The sequence below is a fragment of the Chenopodium album genome, chromosome 16, assembly GCF_948465745.1.
Source record: "Chenopodium album chromosome 16, dcCheAlbu1.1, whole genome shotgun sequence".
In the NCBI taxonomy this organism is placed as follows: domain Eukaryota; kingdom Viridiplantae; phylum Streptophyta; class Magnoliopsida; order Caryophyllales; family Amaranthaceae; genus Chenopodium; species Chenopodium album.
In genome coordinates, this window is record NC_137849.1 from 814,733 (window position 1) to 832,601 (window position 17,869).

Consider the following 17,869-nt stretch of genomic DNA (forward strand, 5'->3'; position numbering starts at 1 on the left):
CCAGGAATTACCACTAGGAAAAGATTTTTTGCTTTGTTTTCCAAGCACACATCCTTCACAGAAATCAATGGCACGTATTTTTGGCAAACCAATAGCCATATGCTTACGACACAACAACTTAAGCCCATTGATATTAAGATGACCATAACGCAAATGCCACAATTTTGCTTCATTATCACCCTTAGTAACTAATGCACATTCTGTAACATCTGACACTGCTAAAGGAAACATTTTGTTTTGTGACATGTGAACATTTGCTATGGACTGACCACTTTTCTTATCTTGAATGACACAACACATATCATCAAATAAAACTGAATATCCAGAACTCATAAGTTGTCCTACACTTAACAAATTATGAGCAAGACTAGGAACATATTGCACATCCGAAAGAAGCTTTACATTACCCTGAGTTGTTTTGATGGCGATTGTACCCTTTCCTTCAACTTGAATTTGCTTGTCATCCCCAAGTCGCACCTCACTCTTCTGTGCTTCATCAAGATCACGAAATAGAGACTTTGTACCCGTCATGTGATTAGAGCACCCAGAATCTATGAACCAGACATCACTGGAAACATCACCAATAGAGTAATGTGCCATAAACAACTTACTTTCTTCTTCGACCTTCTCTGTGAAGTTGACATGCTTTTGCTCAGTTCGTTGCTTAAACCAACACTCAGCCTCCTTATGCCCATACTTCTTGCAATATCGACATTCTCCAGCAAATTGACCTCGTGCTCTTCCACGACCACCACGGCCTCGGCCACGAAAACCACCTCTTCCATTACCGCGGCCCCCTGTATGGTCTGACTTCCCTTTGTTGGAGGACTCCCCTTTCACCTGGAAGGCCTTCTCTTCCCTTTTTTCATCAGTTCTTGCAAGTCTATCTTCATGTGCTAATAATGAACCCATTAGTTCATCAAATGTATAGGATGACATGGTTTTTGATTCCTCAATTGCAGCAACAATGTGAATAAAATCTCTTGTTAGACTCCTCAAAACTTTACTAACAACAGTTTGATCACTAATATTTTCACCATATGACTTCATTTGATTGACAATTGCAGACACCCTAGACAAATAGTCTTGCACAGGTTCTTTAGGTTTCATACTTAATTCCTCAAAATTCCCTCGTAAGGTTTGCAATTTAACAGAAATTACCTTACTATCACCATGGTACTCCTTTTTCAGAATTTCCCACGCCTCTTTGGACGACTTAGCAGCTGAAATTCTCGGGAAAATTGAATCATCCAGTGCACCTTGGATGAATAGCAATGCCTTTGCATCCTTCTTTCGGTTCTCTCGCAACAGTTGGTCGGGCTCCGCCGGTGCTTCAGTCGGCTCATTATACCCAATCGCCACCATATCCCATAATTCTTGGGATTTAAATAGAGTTTGCATCTTCAAACTCCAAAGATGATATTTTTCCCCCTTAAAAATTGGAATAAGGGGTTGAGAGGAAGGATTTACTCCATTTGCTGCCATGAATTCACTCAATTTCCTCACTGTGTTTCACTCGTATTTTTTGATGAAGGCACTCTCTCTCTTACTTTACTCTTTCTATTTTTTTAATTGTTTGTTTGAGGACTCAACCTGGCTTAGAGAAAAAGAGCTGCACGTGTCTTCTTTCTCTAATTGCTCTGATACCAAGATTGTTGTAAATTAAGCAATTTACACAATTGAATTTTGAGAGAAAGTGTTCTACAATGCTTCATTAATTTTCAATTAAAAAAACCAAGCCATTAAATAGGCTTTACAATAACAAACTCTAACAATAAAATAGGAAATGATAATGCTAAGTGGTGAACATGGCCCACTTAATACTCCACTAAAATTGACTAACTACTACTACTCGTAACTTCTTAGTCCTAGGATACTACTTTTATTTAGGATAATAATCTTCCACTAAGGCACTAGATAATAACGACTAAACAACTTAGTCCACTAATTTTGGGGCATTAACAAACAGGCGGTGGTAGTAGCGTTTTTCAGGTTTTACATTGAAGTTTACTCTGAGTTTACTCTAAAACAATTATAATACTTTCAGCTGTTTTTGTTGTCCTTTAAATAATATTTACCCATGTTGTTATACATGATCAGTTGCCTTCTCGAGTTTTTTGTTGAGGATGAACTCTTTGAGATATGAATAATTTGGAATTTTCGAGTTTATTAAAGGTTGTTTAATGATTGTGTATGAATGTATATAGTAATCACCACTGATTATATGAGATTGTGTATGAATGTAGATAGAAATCACCACTGTTTCAAATTTATAAATTGTGAAATTGTAATGTATTATCACATAATTTCCATTCAGGGAGAGACCTTTTGTTTTAGATTGTCAAAAATTGTTTTATCCCCTGATTATGAATTTTGGAATTTTATGTATGCTACTAAGAAGACAATGGATTTAATGTCTTTTGACTAGTTTTATTTCTATTTTCTGCAGTTAATTGATGTGATGGATTATTCGTTATTGGTTGTTATTGACGAAGAAAAACGGGGTGATTGGTATTATTGATTTCACGAGGCAATATATATAGGACAAGCACCTTGAGACTTGGGTGAAGGCCTCTGAATGCACATCCGGATCTCTCCTGATCAGTATATAAAGCAGTTTAGGAAAGCTATGACGACCTGCTTCCTTATGGTTCCTGATCTATGGTCTCCTCCAACAATGCTCCCTACTGAACCTTGATTTGTTAATGAGGAGAATTAGAAATTTGTAGTTTCACCTTGATTTATTGTACAAGTTCTCGAGTCTTTTAATTTGTCACCTCATAATAAGTGTATAGCTCCTGTTAAAAAAAAATTGTTGTAATTTCTTGTTCTGTAATAGTAGCTTAGGGTCTGTTCACATTCACTGAACTAAGCTAAACTGAACTGAACTGAACTGATTGGAGCTGAACTGAACTGAACTGATTGAGCTGAAATGAATATTTTATGAGAGAGGGAAATTAAGAGCTGAACTGAACTGAACTGATTAGAGCTGAACTGAACTGAAATTAAGTAAATCTGAACAGGCCCTTAATTTTTGTTATATTATTTAATAAGCTTAGTTAATAAGAAAGGCCCTTCGAGTCATTTAATTATATTCCATAAACAAGTCTTAATCCTTTGTTTAGTTGTTTCACGACATATTCAAGTAATAGAACAATTTTTTTAGAGATGAGCAATCTATTTAGGGGTTAACAAAGTATTTTAGGGTGAGATATTTTGTATATGATTTTTAGGGTGAGTAAATTCTTTAGGGGTGAGATATATCTAATAAGATGTTTAGGCCATTCAAATACGAAGTAATAAATATGTAAAGTAAATGTATCCCTTATAGGTGTTTGCTAATAAAAGCACATAAACTTCAAATTAGTACTCCGTAATACAAAATTGAATTTTCGTTACACGAGCAGTCATGAATTCCTAACTTACATTAATTAATACGATGTATGACAATATATGGATTAATATAGCATAATTAGTACTCCGTAATACATAAATGTGGATTAATATAGCATAATTTATTTCTATCTAAGATGACAATATATGTGATTTTCATTCAATAAGGTTTGTTGTTCAAATCTCTTTGTATGCATTTTTAGTTCTTGGTCTTGTGGATAAAGATTATTGAATGATAAAGTGGCAGATGCTAAAAGCTATTAAATGATTGGCATGATATTAGTGTAAGAAGAGATACAATTGGCACATTTTTAGACATTTTTAGGAACAACTTTTAATGTATATACTACGTAGTAATGTAGTATAGATACTATGTGCAAAATATGTATTAAATGAAACATATGTAAAATAGTTTAATTGAGTGTATATGTACTTCGTATATTGGAAAATATGATTGTCAAATTGAAAAGAAAATACTATAGGTTATATATAATAATTTCAGGAAGGTTTTTGCCTTAAAAAAAATAAGGCGGGAAATTTTTTTACCGCTAAATACATGTCATTTTATTAATAAACTTATTACTATCTGAATTAGCTCATAAAAACTTGATCAAAATTTCGAGTTGTATGTACATAATGATTAGTGTGACTAAAAAATTGATTGTGTTGTAGTCGTGGTCAATCATCCAAAAAAGTAAGGGGTAAAATTAGGAATTTCTTTTTTTGTAAATGTTCTTTTTGTAAGAAGTAAATAGAATTCTCATTACCGCTGTCACTACACATCTTCATGCTAAGCATTGCTTCTTAAATCTTGATTTTCTGCTCTTCGAAATACCCAGTTCTCCAACAATGGAGGAATAATTCTACTCTAATCATCATCTTTTTGTAGGTAAATCCCTTTTTTTTTTCCTCACTTGTTTATGTACTATGTTTCATTTCATACACTAAAGTCAATTTGATGTTAAACCCATTTCTTTTTTTTGATTAAACTCATTTCACGCACTAAAGTTTCTTCGTTTGGAATCTTTAAATCAATTCATCAACCAACATTAAAGCAGCAAAATTATATCTTTCTGAAAAAACTTGTAATTGGGGACGTTATTATGCTTCATTATTTGCATTGAAGTTTCTTCAATTCTTTAGACATTTTTCTATTGTGGGTATATGTTGAATACTTGAAATGGTTCATTAACACCTACCAAAGAAGAAAAGATTGGTATATGCTGAATAATTTTGGGTATATGTTAGTTTAGACTTGATTTTCATTGCTTTTTAGGTATATCTCTGTTTCTTTCTTGAAGTATCTACGGTTGTTAGCATCTATTGTACCTATTTCAGGACTCCCCTTGTTTCCTTAGTTTAGTCTACACCTCATTGTGTTGGGTGGCAAAAGAGTTGGATATGGTAGTTGTGGATGGTAAGTGTGCTAGGTTAGATGGTCTCGTATTGGTAATGATGACCATAGTGGTAAATTTTTGGTGATGATGCTAACATGGGTGACAATGGGTGATGGTTTGATCAAAGAATAGTGTTGCATAGGAAAAGTGGGGGAATTTAAGTCCTAATTAGGGGGTGCTTGCTATTTTGTAATCTGCTCTCTCAAAATTTTCCACTGACTCCCAATCAACAGCTACAAAGAATACTACTTTGTAAAATTGGAGTTGTCTGCTCTCTCAATTATTTTTGTAGCATGAAAAGGCTTATAATGTACTTTAATTATTAGCTGTTGTTATTACAGTCCCTAACAACAGTTCATACAAGATTACAAAACAATCAGCAATTGTATACGATGACCACTGACTGTTCTTTTAATGTTAACAGATGAAGAACTTCTTAAAAACAAGATTTTTAAACCGACCTCCTCGTGTTTGGGTGGTACGTAGGAAGATTTTGGGGCATATCTATCCTGTCCAAAAAAAATTCTATCTGATTTTTAGCTGGCAAAAATCAATGTGTGGATTTCAGGTTCTACAGCCTTCAAGAAGACAAAAAGGAGGTATGCATATTATTAAACTTACTTGTTCCATTACAATAAAATTCATACAGTTGAATTTATTGATAGATTTTAAAAGAGTTTGTTGAAAATGGCTATAGATACTTGTGCGTATCATTCTGGGATATTAGCTCTGGAGTACAGAAAAAGAATTTATGTTACACGATCAAGTCAGTTTCGTTACTTATTTAAGAGGACATCATATCGAAGACCAACAATGGAAGGTATGCAATTATAATTTACAATGAAGATGGGTGTGTCAACAATTGGAGATTCACGCAAAGAGTTTTTTTAAAGAAGTGGGATTTTATTTACTGTGAGAGGGATCCAACTACACTTAAAATGACTGAGCAAGAGACAAGGAAAGTTGAGAAATGGATAATTAAGAGATATATGGCAGATGGTCCTATTGTTGGTTTACTGATATGTAATCGACGATTTGAAAAGGATTTTTACTCTGACTTAGGTTTCAGCAAATATGAAAGGTACAGGGTGGTAAATAAGAAAGGAGAGGAAACAGTGATAGGGCATTGTGTGGTGATTATTGGCCATGGGATTTGCACATGGAAGGCTAGGGTGAAGGGGAGGTTGAGGAGGATAAAGAAATATTTCTTTCTAGTTCAAGATTCCAATGGCAAAAGAAGAGGTCCATCTAAGAATGGATTATGCATTGTCTTCGCTAATGCATTTTATCAACTATTGGCCCCTTCATTCTGAGTTTCATACTTTACTTAGCTGGTTCACTAGTACTAGCATGTCTTCCTTTGTTCCTTCTTCGTAAATAGCATGCTGCTGTTGTTCTGAATTCTGTGATAGCATCTGCAATAGGAGGCTGCATATCCACTACTGGAATCTGCAACAGAGTAAATATGCACCTTATTGGAAATCTTTATTCCTTGGTAGCTTAAGTATTGGAACATGTAATACATATGTGCCAGATTATACGAGCTTGTTTAACTAAAAACTTCTTAGAGTTCTTACATTTGTATTCTACAGCTTTCAATCTTTGATGACTACTTTAGATTGAAGTATTTTGTGCAGCAGTTTAACAGATCCTACAGTGATTTTAAGTCACGTTTACTTTGTTAATGTCCCGCTATCTATCCCTGTTAATGTTACTTTGCAGGATGTTTAAGCAATTCTAATATAAGAGCTGCTCTACACTGTAAGGTCCTTGATCATACAGTTATACTACGCAGTTATGTTGAGGATTTAGAAATGTGTTCTCAAGTTTTAACTTCAGGTTGCTGTGGTTTATGGGTGAATCTGCCCAAATTGTCTTTTCCATTTAATGATGCCATCATGAAGCTATTCTTGTATGAAATTTTCCAAATGTAAAGCAGAATCTTTGTAATAGTCCTGACTACCTGTATTTAGAGATCAAGTATCGGATGTAATGATCAATTGGTTTCAGATTCGGGTGTTCCACAATATGATTGTTGGTTTTGGTCTCGAGTCATGTTTACATATTGTTGTTCTAGGCTATATAGCAACGAACTTAATTGATATCTTTTACTTGAACTAGTATACCTGTCACTGACTAAGTAACTATGGTATGGATATCTTGTTTAATACTTGTAAGTGATAATTCAACAATTAGCAAGAAGATGATTGTTGGGAAGCAAAATTCCTTGGCCAAAGGTTGAAACCTTTGCTGAATTCTGAATACATATTATCTAACAACCTAAAATTAGCTTTTTGTTCGGTTTATTTAGTTCAAATAGCTATGAGATAACTATGAGACCGCAGCCAATCTCTCAAAGTAATTGTATTTGCTTACTATTCTCTTTCGGTGACTAGCCATTGTTGCTTCATCATAAGCTCCTCCTTCACCGGCTTCCCGTTTATCTCCTGACTATGACCACTTTTCTTCAATTCTTCTACCTCTGCTTCATCCCTATGTAATCCAATCTTTACAGTGTTCAATGTGTTGACTATTTCTTGCTCACTTGCTTGGCTTTTGCCTTGCTTCGTACTTCCATTAATTTTTTCATGTTCATTCTCAAATAGAAGTACCTAGTGAACACTGTAAGCTTTAGTGATTGTAAATTGAATAAGTCAGAGCACTAAAGAATAAAGATAGCTAATTATGTTAAATTATTGGAAAACTTCGGGAATTTTGCTCTTTTCAAACTCAAGTATTGGAATTTTTTTAACTAAAGGATGGGAAGGTTGTGAAATTGAGCATAAAGTGGGTAGTGCATAAGAAAGTAAATAAATTGGTGTATTCTTTGTATGGAATTTTAAGAAACCAATCATCTGATGTACGCCATGCAGTTGCACAGTTTCAAACACAATTTTCTTCTAACCATATCAGCAAAGAGTTATAAAGGTCATGTGGCCACACAAAGATGGCGCTTCTGAAATGCTCGAAAACCTGACAAGGATGGAGAAATCAAATTTTGAGACTATCCATCTCAAGCGCACAGGCTGAGACTTTACAAGTAAGATGATGTATATTCTTCTTTTTTTTTTTCTTTTTTTTTTTTTTTGACACAAGATGATGTATATTCTCTTGCACGAAATAGAAAGCGCGAATGGACTCTGAAAATGATCTTGAAAGCCATAGGTCTAAAATAAACACCACATCAGCCCCCCATATCACTGATGTAGGACTCAAGTCTCATGCCTTGCAACGGACTGTAACATCTTTCCTTGGAGATGACTGTCTAATAGTATCTCAGAAGTAACATAATAACAGATATCGGACTTAAAGAGCACTCCCATTTCTTGGTTTTCTTTCCTACATCGGCTGCACAGTACATTGCCTTTATCTTCCTTCATTGGCTGTTCTTGGTTATGCTCTAAATTATATTATTATCCAAACCAATCTAATTAATCTAGTCATTATATTATTGTTAAATAAATCTTTTAACAAAAAATATAACGTTACTGCTAATTCAATCAATTGTATTTAATGATGTTTCTTTCATATTCTCTATATCTTAATAATGTTAATGAATACATATACTACCTACTACCTCCGTTAAATGTTATGTGCAACTTTGGGGTTTTATTTGTGAGATATAAAATATTCAAAAGTTGCACATAACATTTAACGGAGGTAGTATATCATATTCAACTTTCCTCTCCCTAACTCTTTACTTTTTCTCATATTGAATATACAATTTTCATATAAGTTTACTTTATACGACCCGCGCATGCATGGCCAGGAGGCTAGTTGTATAGTAAATTAGTAATGTATGCACACCCAAATATTTGTTGCATTACTAAACAATATTTACTGAAACTAGACCTCAGAACAGTATTGGTAGTTCAAGCCAGAAAATGAGGGCTATTGTGGATTTTTGGTCTCATATAATTTGCATTATGTTTAATAATAAATTTACATAAAAAGCTTAAGAGAAGCAAAGGTTCTGATCACAGTTTCAGGTCAGATATACAAAAACACGTGGAATTGTTAAAACCAACAGAAACCAATGTGAAACAATTACTGAAACTACACCAGAACAGGATCCAAATTATCCACATTGTATCACATTGAACCAGTAATGGGTGGAGTTACATGATGGCAAGGGTGAAATACAGCCCCCTTCCGGCAAATTGAACAGTGATCATCCAGACCTTCAGTAGCTGAAACAAGCAACAACGCAGATCAAGACATGTGAAATTTAAATGCAAGTAGCAGCTACTCAAAATATGAAGGGATCAAAAGAGAAACAGGAAATGATCTTACATTCCAAAATGCAAAATTCCCCATCACTGAAGCGAAAAGACTTCACGACATCACCAAAAAACAGCTTCATAGAACCATCATCAGAGTTGTCCGGATTCACAAGCTGAGCCTTGAAGTTGCAATGGAACCTATAGGTACCAAAACTTACGGGGACAACATTGGTTTCTAAAGCTTCGACCAACTCATACTCTGTGCCATGTTTCTTGTTATAAACATCCAACGCAATTTCTGCATAGACTTGTTTTCTTACATCCTCAAAGTACTCGGGCGGAGAATGCCTTAACACGTTGTACATACCAGCACGTCGATGACAGTGAGCAAGATCAGGTGGACAAACTTCACAGCACCAGAAAATTGCTTTAGCAGCTGATACAGCAACAAAAATCGAAACCATAAGTAAGAGATCTTAAAAATAGAGCACACTCATCTGGAATTAGTTGTCATCTTGTCTAACCTCTCATGATCAAAGATAGGATATGACATCATATCATATCATATTACAAAATAAATAATAACCCTATCAGATAACTAAATTCAAGGCCTATTAATGAATTCATTATTAATCTAAGATGTGAACTTTTTTGAGCATTAAGAGATAAGTAATCAGCTTACGATCAATGATGCTGCAATACATATCACGTATTCCACTTTTCAAATAAACAAAGCTAGCGAAAAAGAGTTTCGGTTGAGCTGTGCGAGAACCATCCTTTCTAAGCTTGACAGCAGTGAAGTTGCAGTGAAAATGCACCCCATACTCATAGAGACGAGCACTAGACAGGGGTTCAACAAGCTTATATTCTGTACCATGTTTGTCATTGTAGAAGGCCAAGGCATTTTTTGCACAGAAAATACTTTGAGCCAATAGAAGCCCTTCTGGAAGCTTGCTCCTAGGATATAAATCTTTACATACACCCTCAAATGAAAACTTAAATTTCTTGTTGGTTGAGGGTGCATGAGTTGGAGGCTTCAGAGATGAAGCCTTCGTACGGTCACAGCCTTGAGCTTTCTCTTTATGAAACACTTCAAGGGTGGCTGCTCCCTTTTTCTTAGTTAAACAAGCATTGATCCTTGTTTTATTAAAGAGGTGCTTGCTCCCTTTTTTTTGGTTGATGTGCTGCTTGCTCCTTTTTTTCTGGTAAAATGGGTGCTTGCTCTTTTGATGCCCAGGTAATCTTCTACTGCCCCAACGTTGATTCTAGAGTATTAATTACAAGGGAGCATTACAACAAGTCTGCTAGTGTAGTAAAATAGCACTCGACTTTTCAGAATAGTTGTCGTGTATTTGTGTGGTATAAGCCCTCAAACTTATAAATTTGACAATATTCCATAGATAAGCACTCATTACTACAGTCATATAAATTCCATATTATTCCTTTAAAAATCAATGATACATATAACATATATGGTATTATGGTGTGTGTACAAAATGAAATCATGATCCATTCATCTATTCTGGAGAAGGTAATAGTTTTTCTCCCAAATCCCACAATAATAAGCATGGCTATTATTATCACACAGGAGTCTTAATCATGATTGTGATCAATATATTGACATAACCTCCAAATTACAGCCGTGAGTGTGACTAGCATCATCTTCTACAGTGTGGGAAAATATAATTCAAGGGGCTTAAACTGCATATACTTTATTAAAATCTAACCTTTGGAGACGAGTAAGAAAACACAGTTTGCCTTGTGGTGTTAGTGTACTCAATGTTGCTTCCAAGACATGGCTTCATAGGCATAGTACAGGGAGCATTAGAAAAAATTTAATGAAAAAAAAAATTTAAAAAAAAAAAATTGAGTAAATAAATAAAAGCTTAGTAAAAGCATAAATAAAGAAAGAAAGGAAATTCACCTAAAAACAAGGCCATCAACATTGATGTCATTGCTTTTGCATTCTTGAGACATAATTTTGTTACCTATCAGACGTAGATATAAAGCCACCGATTTGTTGCTGGCCGAGTATTCACATAAAGCATGAGTTGGTGCGTTTACTTCTGTGATGTTCAAGTACTCTTGCTTTGCCTTACAGATGATTCTAGTGTTCCAAGGATAGTATTACAAGTAGGCAATCAGGATTCGAGTCAATTAGTAAAAAAAAAGTTGCAGATTTCCAAGATGATAAGAAGTGCCAAATTCAAATGAAGATAAAAAAAAAAAAAACAAAAAAAAAAATTGAATATCAATCAAAGAGTGAATGCGTGAGATAAAAATCCAAACAGAACACATTATGAACTCTAGTATTATTATAAGTTCAAGGACTACTGAGTATGATTTAAAAGTTGAACTTACATGAACTAAATAGAATATCATTGATTTATAAAGGAACCTCAATTATTTCTACAAGGTAATATATTGGGGGTTCCTAACATAGGACAATGCAAAAGTTAACCTATACTAATTCTTATAAAATTTTAAAACCATGTGTGTACTTGTGCTTCATTTTCCCTTTTTTATATACAAAGTTACAAACATAATTTAAGGTTGATCCTTAATGTTGAAATAAATTTCCAACTCTTTTCCTTCCTCGCCCTTTCCCCTTCAAAGGTTTCACATTAATTAAACATTTTTTTTTTGAAACCTTAATCAAACATAAATGTCTTTCATTATTTTTTTATCTTATCTTATAAGATAAAAACTAACACTATTATGCCAATGATTAGCAATCCTCTCAAAATAATAAGAGATTCAAAAGTATGACTATGAATAATCCTGACTACTAGTATAGCTTTGTGACTTTGCCAATATAGTCTCACCTCACTCAAATGGATTGAGAATTCTCTAATAATTCCCAAGGACTTGTCGTCATACTAGTTATGATTAATCTAAGTTAATCAGAAGTAGGGATTAAATTGAGAAATGCGCCTATAGTTTGGAATTTCCTTGTTAAGATTGCTTTAGGTGTAAAATTAAGGCATACAATTAGTACTCACTAGAGACACAATTATATGTGATTATTAGAAGACAGTTTATCAATTATCAAGAACTCAACCGTATTTTGAATATAGAACAACTCTTAATAAAGATACATACACAATACTTGTAAAACTCATATCAGGATCTCCTAAATTTTATTTTATTATTTTAAGGCTTTTGTGATTACACCTACAATAAAATTTAGTCACGTGGGATCGAATCTTGTTCGAACCATCTCAATGCATATTTTATTAATTTACCATTGGCAATAAAATTTTGTGTTGGCAAACGTGATCTTATGTCAACTAAAAAAAGGGAATAGTATCAACTAATTCAGAAAAAAAAAAAAAAAAAAAAGGTACCTTTGAAGACGAGACTTATAGCGTTCAAATTTGCCTTACTCTTCCAAACTCAATAAAAAACCCCTTCAGAAAAAACATTAATTAGATTTTTTTTTTAAATGTAGCAAGATAGATAAAATATAAGGATGAGAAAAAAGATGAAAAGAATTTACCATCTGAGAATTTCAGAGAGAACAACATCCTCACGGAAACCATTGCCATAGCAGTCAGGGTGACGGTGGCCATATACATAAATATCGAAATTCATCATCGCCATATTTCACAACCTCTAATCAACAAATTTTAAAACATTAATTAACAGTGAACAATTTCACAATCACAACTACAATCAACCATATAACAACTTCAAATAATAATTTTACGACTTAAGTTAGCAAGTCTTCAATCAACCATATAACAACTTCAAATAATAATTTACAACTTCAAAATAATTAAATCCCAAACCTGATTTGATGTGATACTTGTGATCCGGATTTGCATCGGTTAAAAACTTGCTATTTTTATTAAACTTTAGGATTATAGTTTGTTTTTTTTTTCCGACGGGGATTATGAATACTACTTAATAATTATTGGTTCGTTTGGCATCGTTGTGGTTTTCTATTTTTTGGTTTTTTGTTTTTTTAAAAGTATATTATTTATGTCACATAATGAATCAAAAATTAGACTTATTAAAATCATGATAACTTTGAAAACTGACAACAGAAAAGTGGAAACACTTTTTTCTTGTTTCCTGTTTTTGGTTTTAATTTTCACTGTTTTTGGTTTTAATTTTCAAAAAAAACAGGAAACTGAAAACCAAAATGATGCCAAACAAGCCCATTTAAAAATAGCTAGTGTAAATTATATTACATTAATGATGCATGTTATTCCCAATAAAACTATACAATGTAGATGTTGTTTGACTTTTAATTAATGCATTAATTTAGTTTAAAGAAACTTAAAGCTGACATCATATATTATATTGGCGGGAAATTTTTGAAGTTTTTTTTTATTTATTTAAACCTTATGATTTACAATTCTATACTTTTATTTCATGTTAATAACATAATTGATAATTGACTTAAATGATTTTTTTTTAAAAAAAAAAAGGTGATAGGGTTTTATTCTGATCCTCGAGTCTCAAATTTCTGACCTATTGCTAGAATTTGGTTCAACCTTTTAAAACTTTCATTAAGTTTCACTTCAATTGATTAGATCAAAAGACCAGTTTTGACTGCAACCTTTTTGCCATATATATAAATCCTCAAATAACTAGTGAGGATTAAGTTAAATTAGGTCAAAGTGCGGTATAATGTTAAGTTATTTGTCTCAAAATTCAAAACTCACGTATAAAATTGTTAAAATGCTCTCATATTCTTGAGGAAAATTTGTTTAAAAGGACCTAAGTGATCTCTTTTATTTAGAAAGACCTAATAAGTAAAAGATTGTTTAAAAGGACTATATAAGACACTTTGGGTTGTGGTCTTGTGGAGACTAGAGAGGGACCAAGTCCAATTTTCATGCAAGTCAACGCTGGAGTTTAACGTTGACCGTCACGTGCCTGACACGTGACTCATTAAGTTGAACCTAATAATAAAAAAAAATTCCCCTATTCCACGATTTGTGTTTATATATTCCTGTTAATAATATTTTCGTGTTTATAAATCCAATATGTCAGGCAAGTGCCATATTTATTTTTCAAGGTGGGAAAATATATATTTGAACATGCCAAGCACGATTCGTGTTTACAAATCTAACATGACAGGCATGTGCCTCCTGTAGGGGTTTGGTGAGTCCGACTCACCGCGGAAACAAACCCAAAAACAAGACCGCACTCGCAATAAATAAAACCATAAACATAATTAAATTAATCACAAGATTAAGATAAGCTAATTACCTTTGACACGTGCTTCGCTCTTAAACGAGCTCTTACTTGAAAGCTTCAAGTCCCGCTCACACGGAGACCTCCGACGAAGTCCACCCGCACCAACAAAACCGACTTGGTCCAATGTCTTGGAGTTAGCAAGACCCGACCAATAAAACCCGAGTAATTATATTGAGTTCAAAGGTTTTCACTAATAGTGATGCCTTATTCAACTCTTGAGTTGAAGGGTTTTCACTTACTTGTGATGCCCTATTCAACTCTTACTCAAGCAAAGAATCCTCAAGCCATGTTTTGGCTATTTATAAGGAAAGCTACCTTGTGAATTCCACTCATCTTTCAATGTGGGACTTTTTCACAAAATAATCCCACATGGAAATATTGATGAATTCAACCCTTAGTTAAATAAACCAAGGAACAAGTAACAAGTGTCACATGGTTAGGTGAGGACCACTTTCCCACTTGGTCCCCAAGGCAACTCACATGCATTGTGAGCTAACCATGTGGCACGCGCTGCCAACGTGGCACGCCACTTGAAGCATTTTCCCGCCTCGCCAATTCTTAAATTTTGGCTCAACATTTGAGATTCTCCGACGCTCGGTTTCGACGCTCTAAGCTCGAACTTCCGACGTCTAAATAAATATTACTCGGTCGACTCAGTAATTCCTTCCGAATTAATTCGTCGTTTCGGCTTGTTGAATGCTTGGGTGTGACCCGAAGGGTTCAGTCAAGATTAAGCTGTAATATTAATTATTCATTAATATTACTGATCGGAAGCGGCCTCCACCCACGCATTCCAATCACTTGACCTCACTGAATATATTAGCTTTCTAATAATTCTGAACCCACTAACGGAATAGTACACTTGTTCGAAGGACACCATTCCTTTCACCTCCGTGTTCAAATACATTCGTGTTTATATCATATCTAAATAATGAGATAAATCTAACATGATCCATGTTAATAATGTTTTTCTGTATAGATTTGTATTAAAATGCAGTTAACATTTAGTCAAATTATTGAATCAGATAAGATTAGACCAAATACTAAAAATTCTAATCAAACCAAATTAGACCTTATAAAAATCATACCAGATCTCCTTGTTTCAAGTGGTTTGTGAACATTTTAGAATATTATGACTACAAGAATGATCAAAGAAGCTCTAGAATCTTCCGACCATTTTTTCCAAGCTCCATTTCTATTATAAATATAAGTCATGGGCATTTAGGTAAGGTATACACATACAAGAAGCAATACCCTATATCCACCTTGTAAATTATCCACCTTTTCTCTACGGATGTACCTTATACTCACCAATTTTGTACAGTTTTCCTTCTATTTTTTTTAATATTATTTAGAAACGTAAACTTTTACTTTTCTATTTAAGATTACACAACAAATACTTCATACGATTTTCTAAAGATCAGAAGATTACAACCCAAGTTCTAAGTAAACCTCCTCCTAATTAATTATTACTCCCTTCGTTTTTTTTATAAGCTAGAGTTGAGGTTTTCTACTATTTATATGTTATTATTGACTTAATTTTTTTTACCAATATACTCCGTATTATATTTAACTATGATCATATAATATGTTGTTGGATTGTCATAATGTCTACTTTTATAAATTATTTTTTTCATAATTTTTACTAATCTCTCTTTACAAATATTGATGTTTAAAGTTGTGTCTCGACAAATGTGCAAATTTGACTCAAACTTATACCACTTGAAACGGAAACTTACAAAAGTCTGCGGTTAGAAAAGGACACTTCATCTGGCGAATGCTCAAACTTTTGCTCAACTTCACTTCCATGAGTGCCAAGTTCAGCCAATTTGTCTGCACAAAAGTTACCTTATCTTTTCTTGTGTTAAAACAAACAATAATTTAGTTCATAAAATCGCTCTGGACAAATTGACGAAGACGGAAGACCGCGTTGCTCATTGCTTGCCGTTCACCGTTAATCCGAGCGCCGACAACCGATCACAGTTGAGGGGTCTATTTTAATTAAACCTTATGATTATGTGTATTTAATAATTAGAGTAATATTTTATAAGACCTTGTGATTTGCATGTTTATAAAGTGATTGATAATTGGCTTAAATAAATGGTTAAATAGGTGATGGGGTTTTATTCTAATCCTTGCATCCTAAAATTCTATCCAATTGCTAAAAGTTGCTTCGAACTTTTAAAATCTAAATTTTATGTGCATAAAATTAGAGATATAATTCGTTTTAAGACGCGTATTTCATTCAATTGATCGAGTGAGGAAATCACACAAGTCCTTAGTTAATTACGGAAGCCCTGACTTTAAATACGGAGTTAAATTTTCAACTGAATTCAAGTTATCCAAAATGTCTAGTTAGAGATCGCTTTCGATTATTAAGAATAATATAATTAATCTCACGGCTTGCTCTTAATTGAACATATTAGGTCATACTTGAACCTATTAGGTCACACTCTAGGCAAGAAATCAAACCGTAAGACGCATTGGGCCATAGGCCCACATACGCCTATAAATACAATTTAGATCAAAATGTTAGACTACGAGTAGGGCTGTCAAACGGGTTGTGTCGTGTCGAGTTCATGTGTTGTGTCGATGTTAAACGGGTTGAAAAATAGATACTACGGGTCTGTTCTCTTTAGATTATTTTCAGTTCAGTTCAGTTCTTAATTTCCTTCTCTCATAAAATATTCAGTTCAGTTCTTAAATTCCTTCTCTTATAAAATTTTCAATTCAATTCAGTTCAGTTCAGTTTTTAATGTCCTTCTCTCATAAAATATTCAGTTCACTTCAGTTCAACTCCAATAAGTTCAGTTCAGCTCAGTCAATCAGAATAGGCCCTACGAGTTTAAAGCTAGTTGTTTTAGCAACACAATCATACATAAGAATTGTCCCAAAATAACAACCAAATTTTAATTTAAAAAAGTTGAAATTTATTTTATCCGCCAAATTAACCGCCAAAAAATACCTAAATGTATACATGGTGCCAAGGCAATATACAAAATTACAAGTTTAAAATAAAATTTTCGATTTTTTTACTACTTAATTAATAGGTTGTCTAGTTAACGAGTTGTTGTTCAACCCATTTATATAATCGGGTTATGCGTGTCAGTTTCGGGTTGAAAATTTCAACTCAAACCTCACCCGTTTAATTCGTGTCGACCCAATTATATAAACAGGTCGAGAATACTTGACCCAAACCCGCTTATTTCGTGTCGGGTTCGTATCGGGTTATCGTGTCGTGTTAGCTTTTGACAACCCTAACTACGAGTTTAGATGCTTCAAATCCAAACATATATCGTCTAATGAACCGAAAGGTCGTCTTACGATGAACAAGTTGAGCTAGGACGAGCATTCGAGCAAAGGATTAAGGTCTTGCTCATCGTGATTCGTGGGTTGTCGAGCAAGGCAAAGGGCACAATGTCTAGCCACAGCTAGGCGCGCCAAGGTCAAGCACAAGGCTCAGCCAAGGGCGCCCAGCCGAAGGCCAGGTTGAGACATGTTGGGATTGTTGGCCGGGGAAAAGTATTGGCGCATAGGCACTATATATTTCACTTGCAAATAGGATGACATTTTTGTAAATAATGGCAATCTGAGAAAAAACAGTGGTGGAAAATATGGTGGTAAAAAGTACCACTACATCCATAA

General features: G+C 33.9%; 1 protein-coding gene across 1 annotated transcript; it reads right to left on the reverse strand.

The window, feature by feature from the left end:
* Window positions 1–8,598: 8,598 nt before the first annotated feature.
* LOC145585937 (uncharacterized) lies at window positions 8,599–12,616 on the reverse strand. Its single transcript, XM_081642634.1, has 7 exons — window positions 12,513–12,616; window positions 12,012–12,014; window positions 10,946–11,120; window positions 10,741–10,812; window positions 9,696–10,278; window positions 9,084–9,449; window positions 8,599–8,980 (listed from the first exon to the last, which is right to left on the reverse strand). Exons 1-7 carry the CDS (start codon window positions 12,614–12,616, stop codon window positions 8,883–8,885), a joined length of 1,401 nt encoding a protein of 466 aa, XP_081498760.1. The 3' UTR covers window positions 8,599–8,882.
* Window positions 12,617–17,869: the final 5,253 nt, after the last annotated feature.

Bases quoted from the DNA above. Each gene is read 5' to 3' on its own strand.
- LOC145585937 (XM_081642634.1), bottom strand. From the start codon at position 12,616: ATGGCGATGATGAATTTCGATATTTATGTATATGGCCACCGTCACCCT. The intron at 9,450-9,695 runs GTAAGCTGATTA...TTGCTGTATCAG, and splicing joins GTATTGCAGCATCATTGATC to CTGCTAAAGCAATTTTCTGG. The intron at 8,981-9,083 runs GTAAGATCATTT...TGCTTGTTTCAG, and splicing joins GGAATTTTGCATTTTGGAAT to CTACTGAAGGTCTGGATGAT.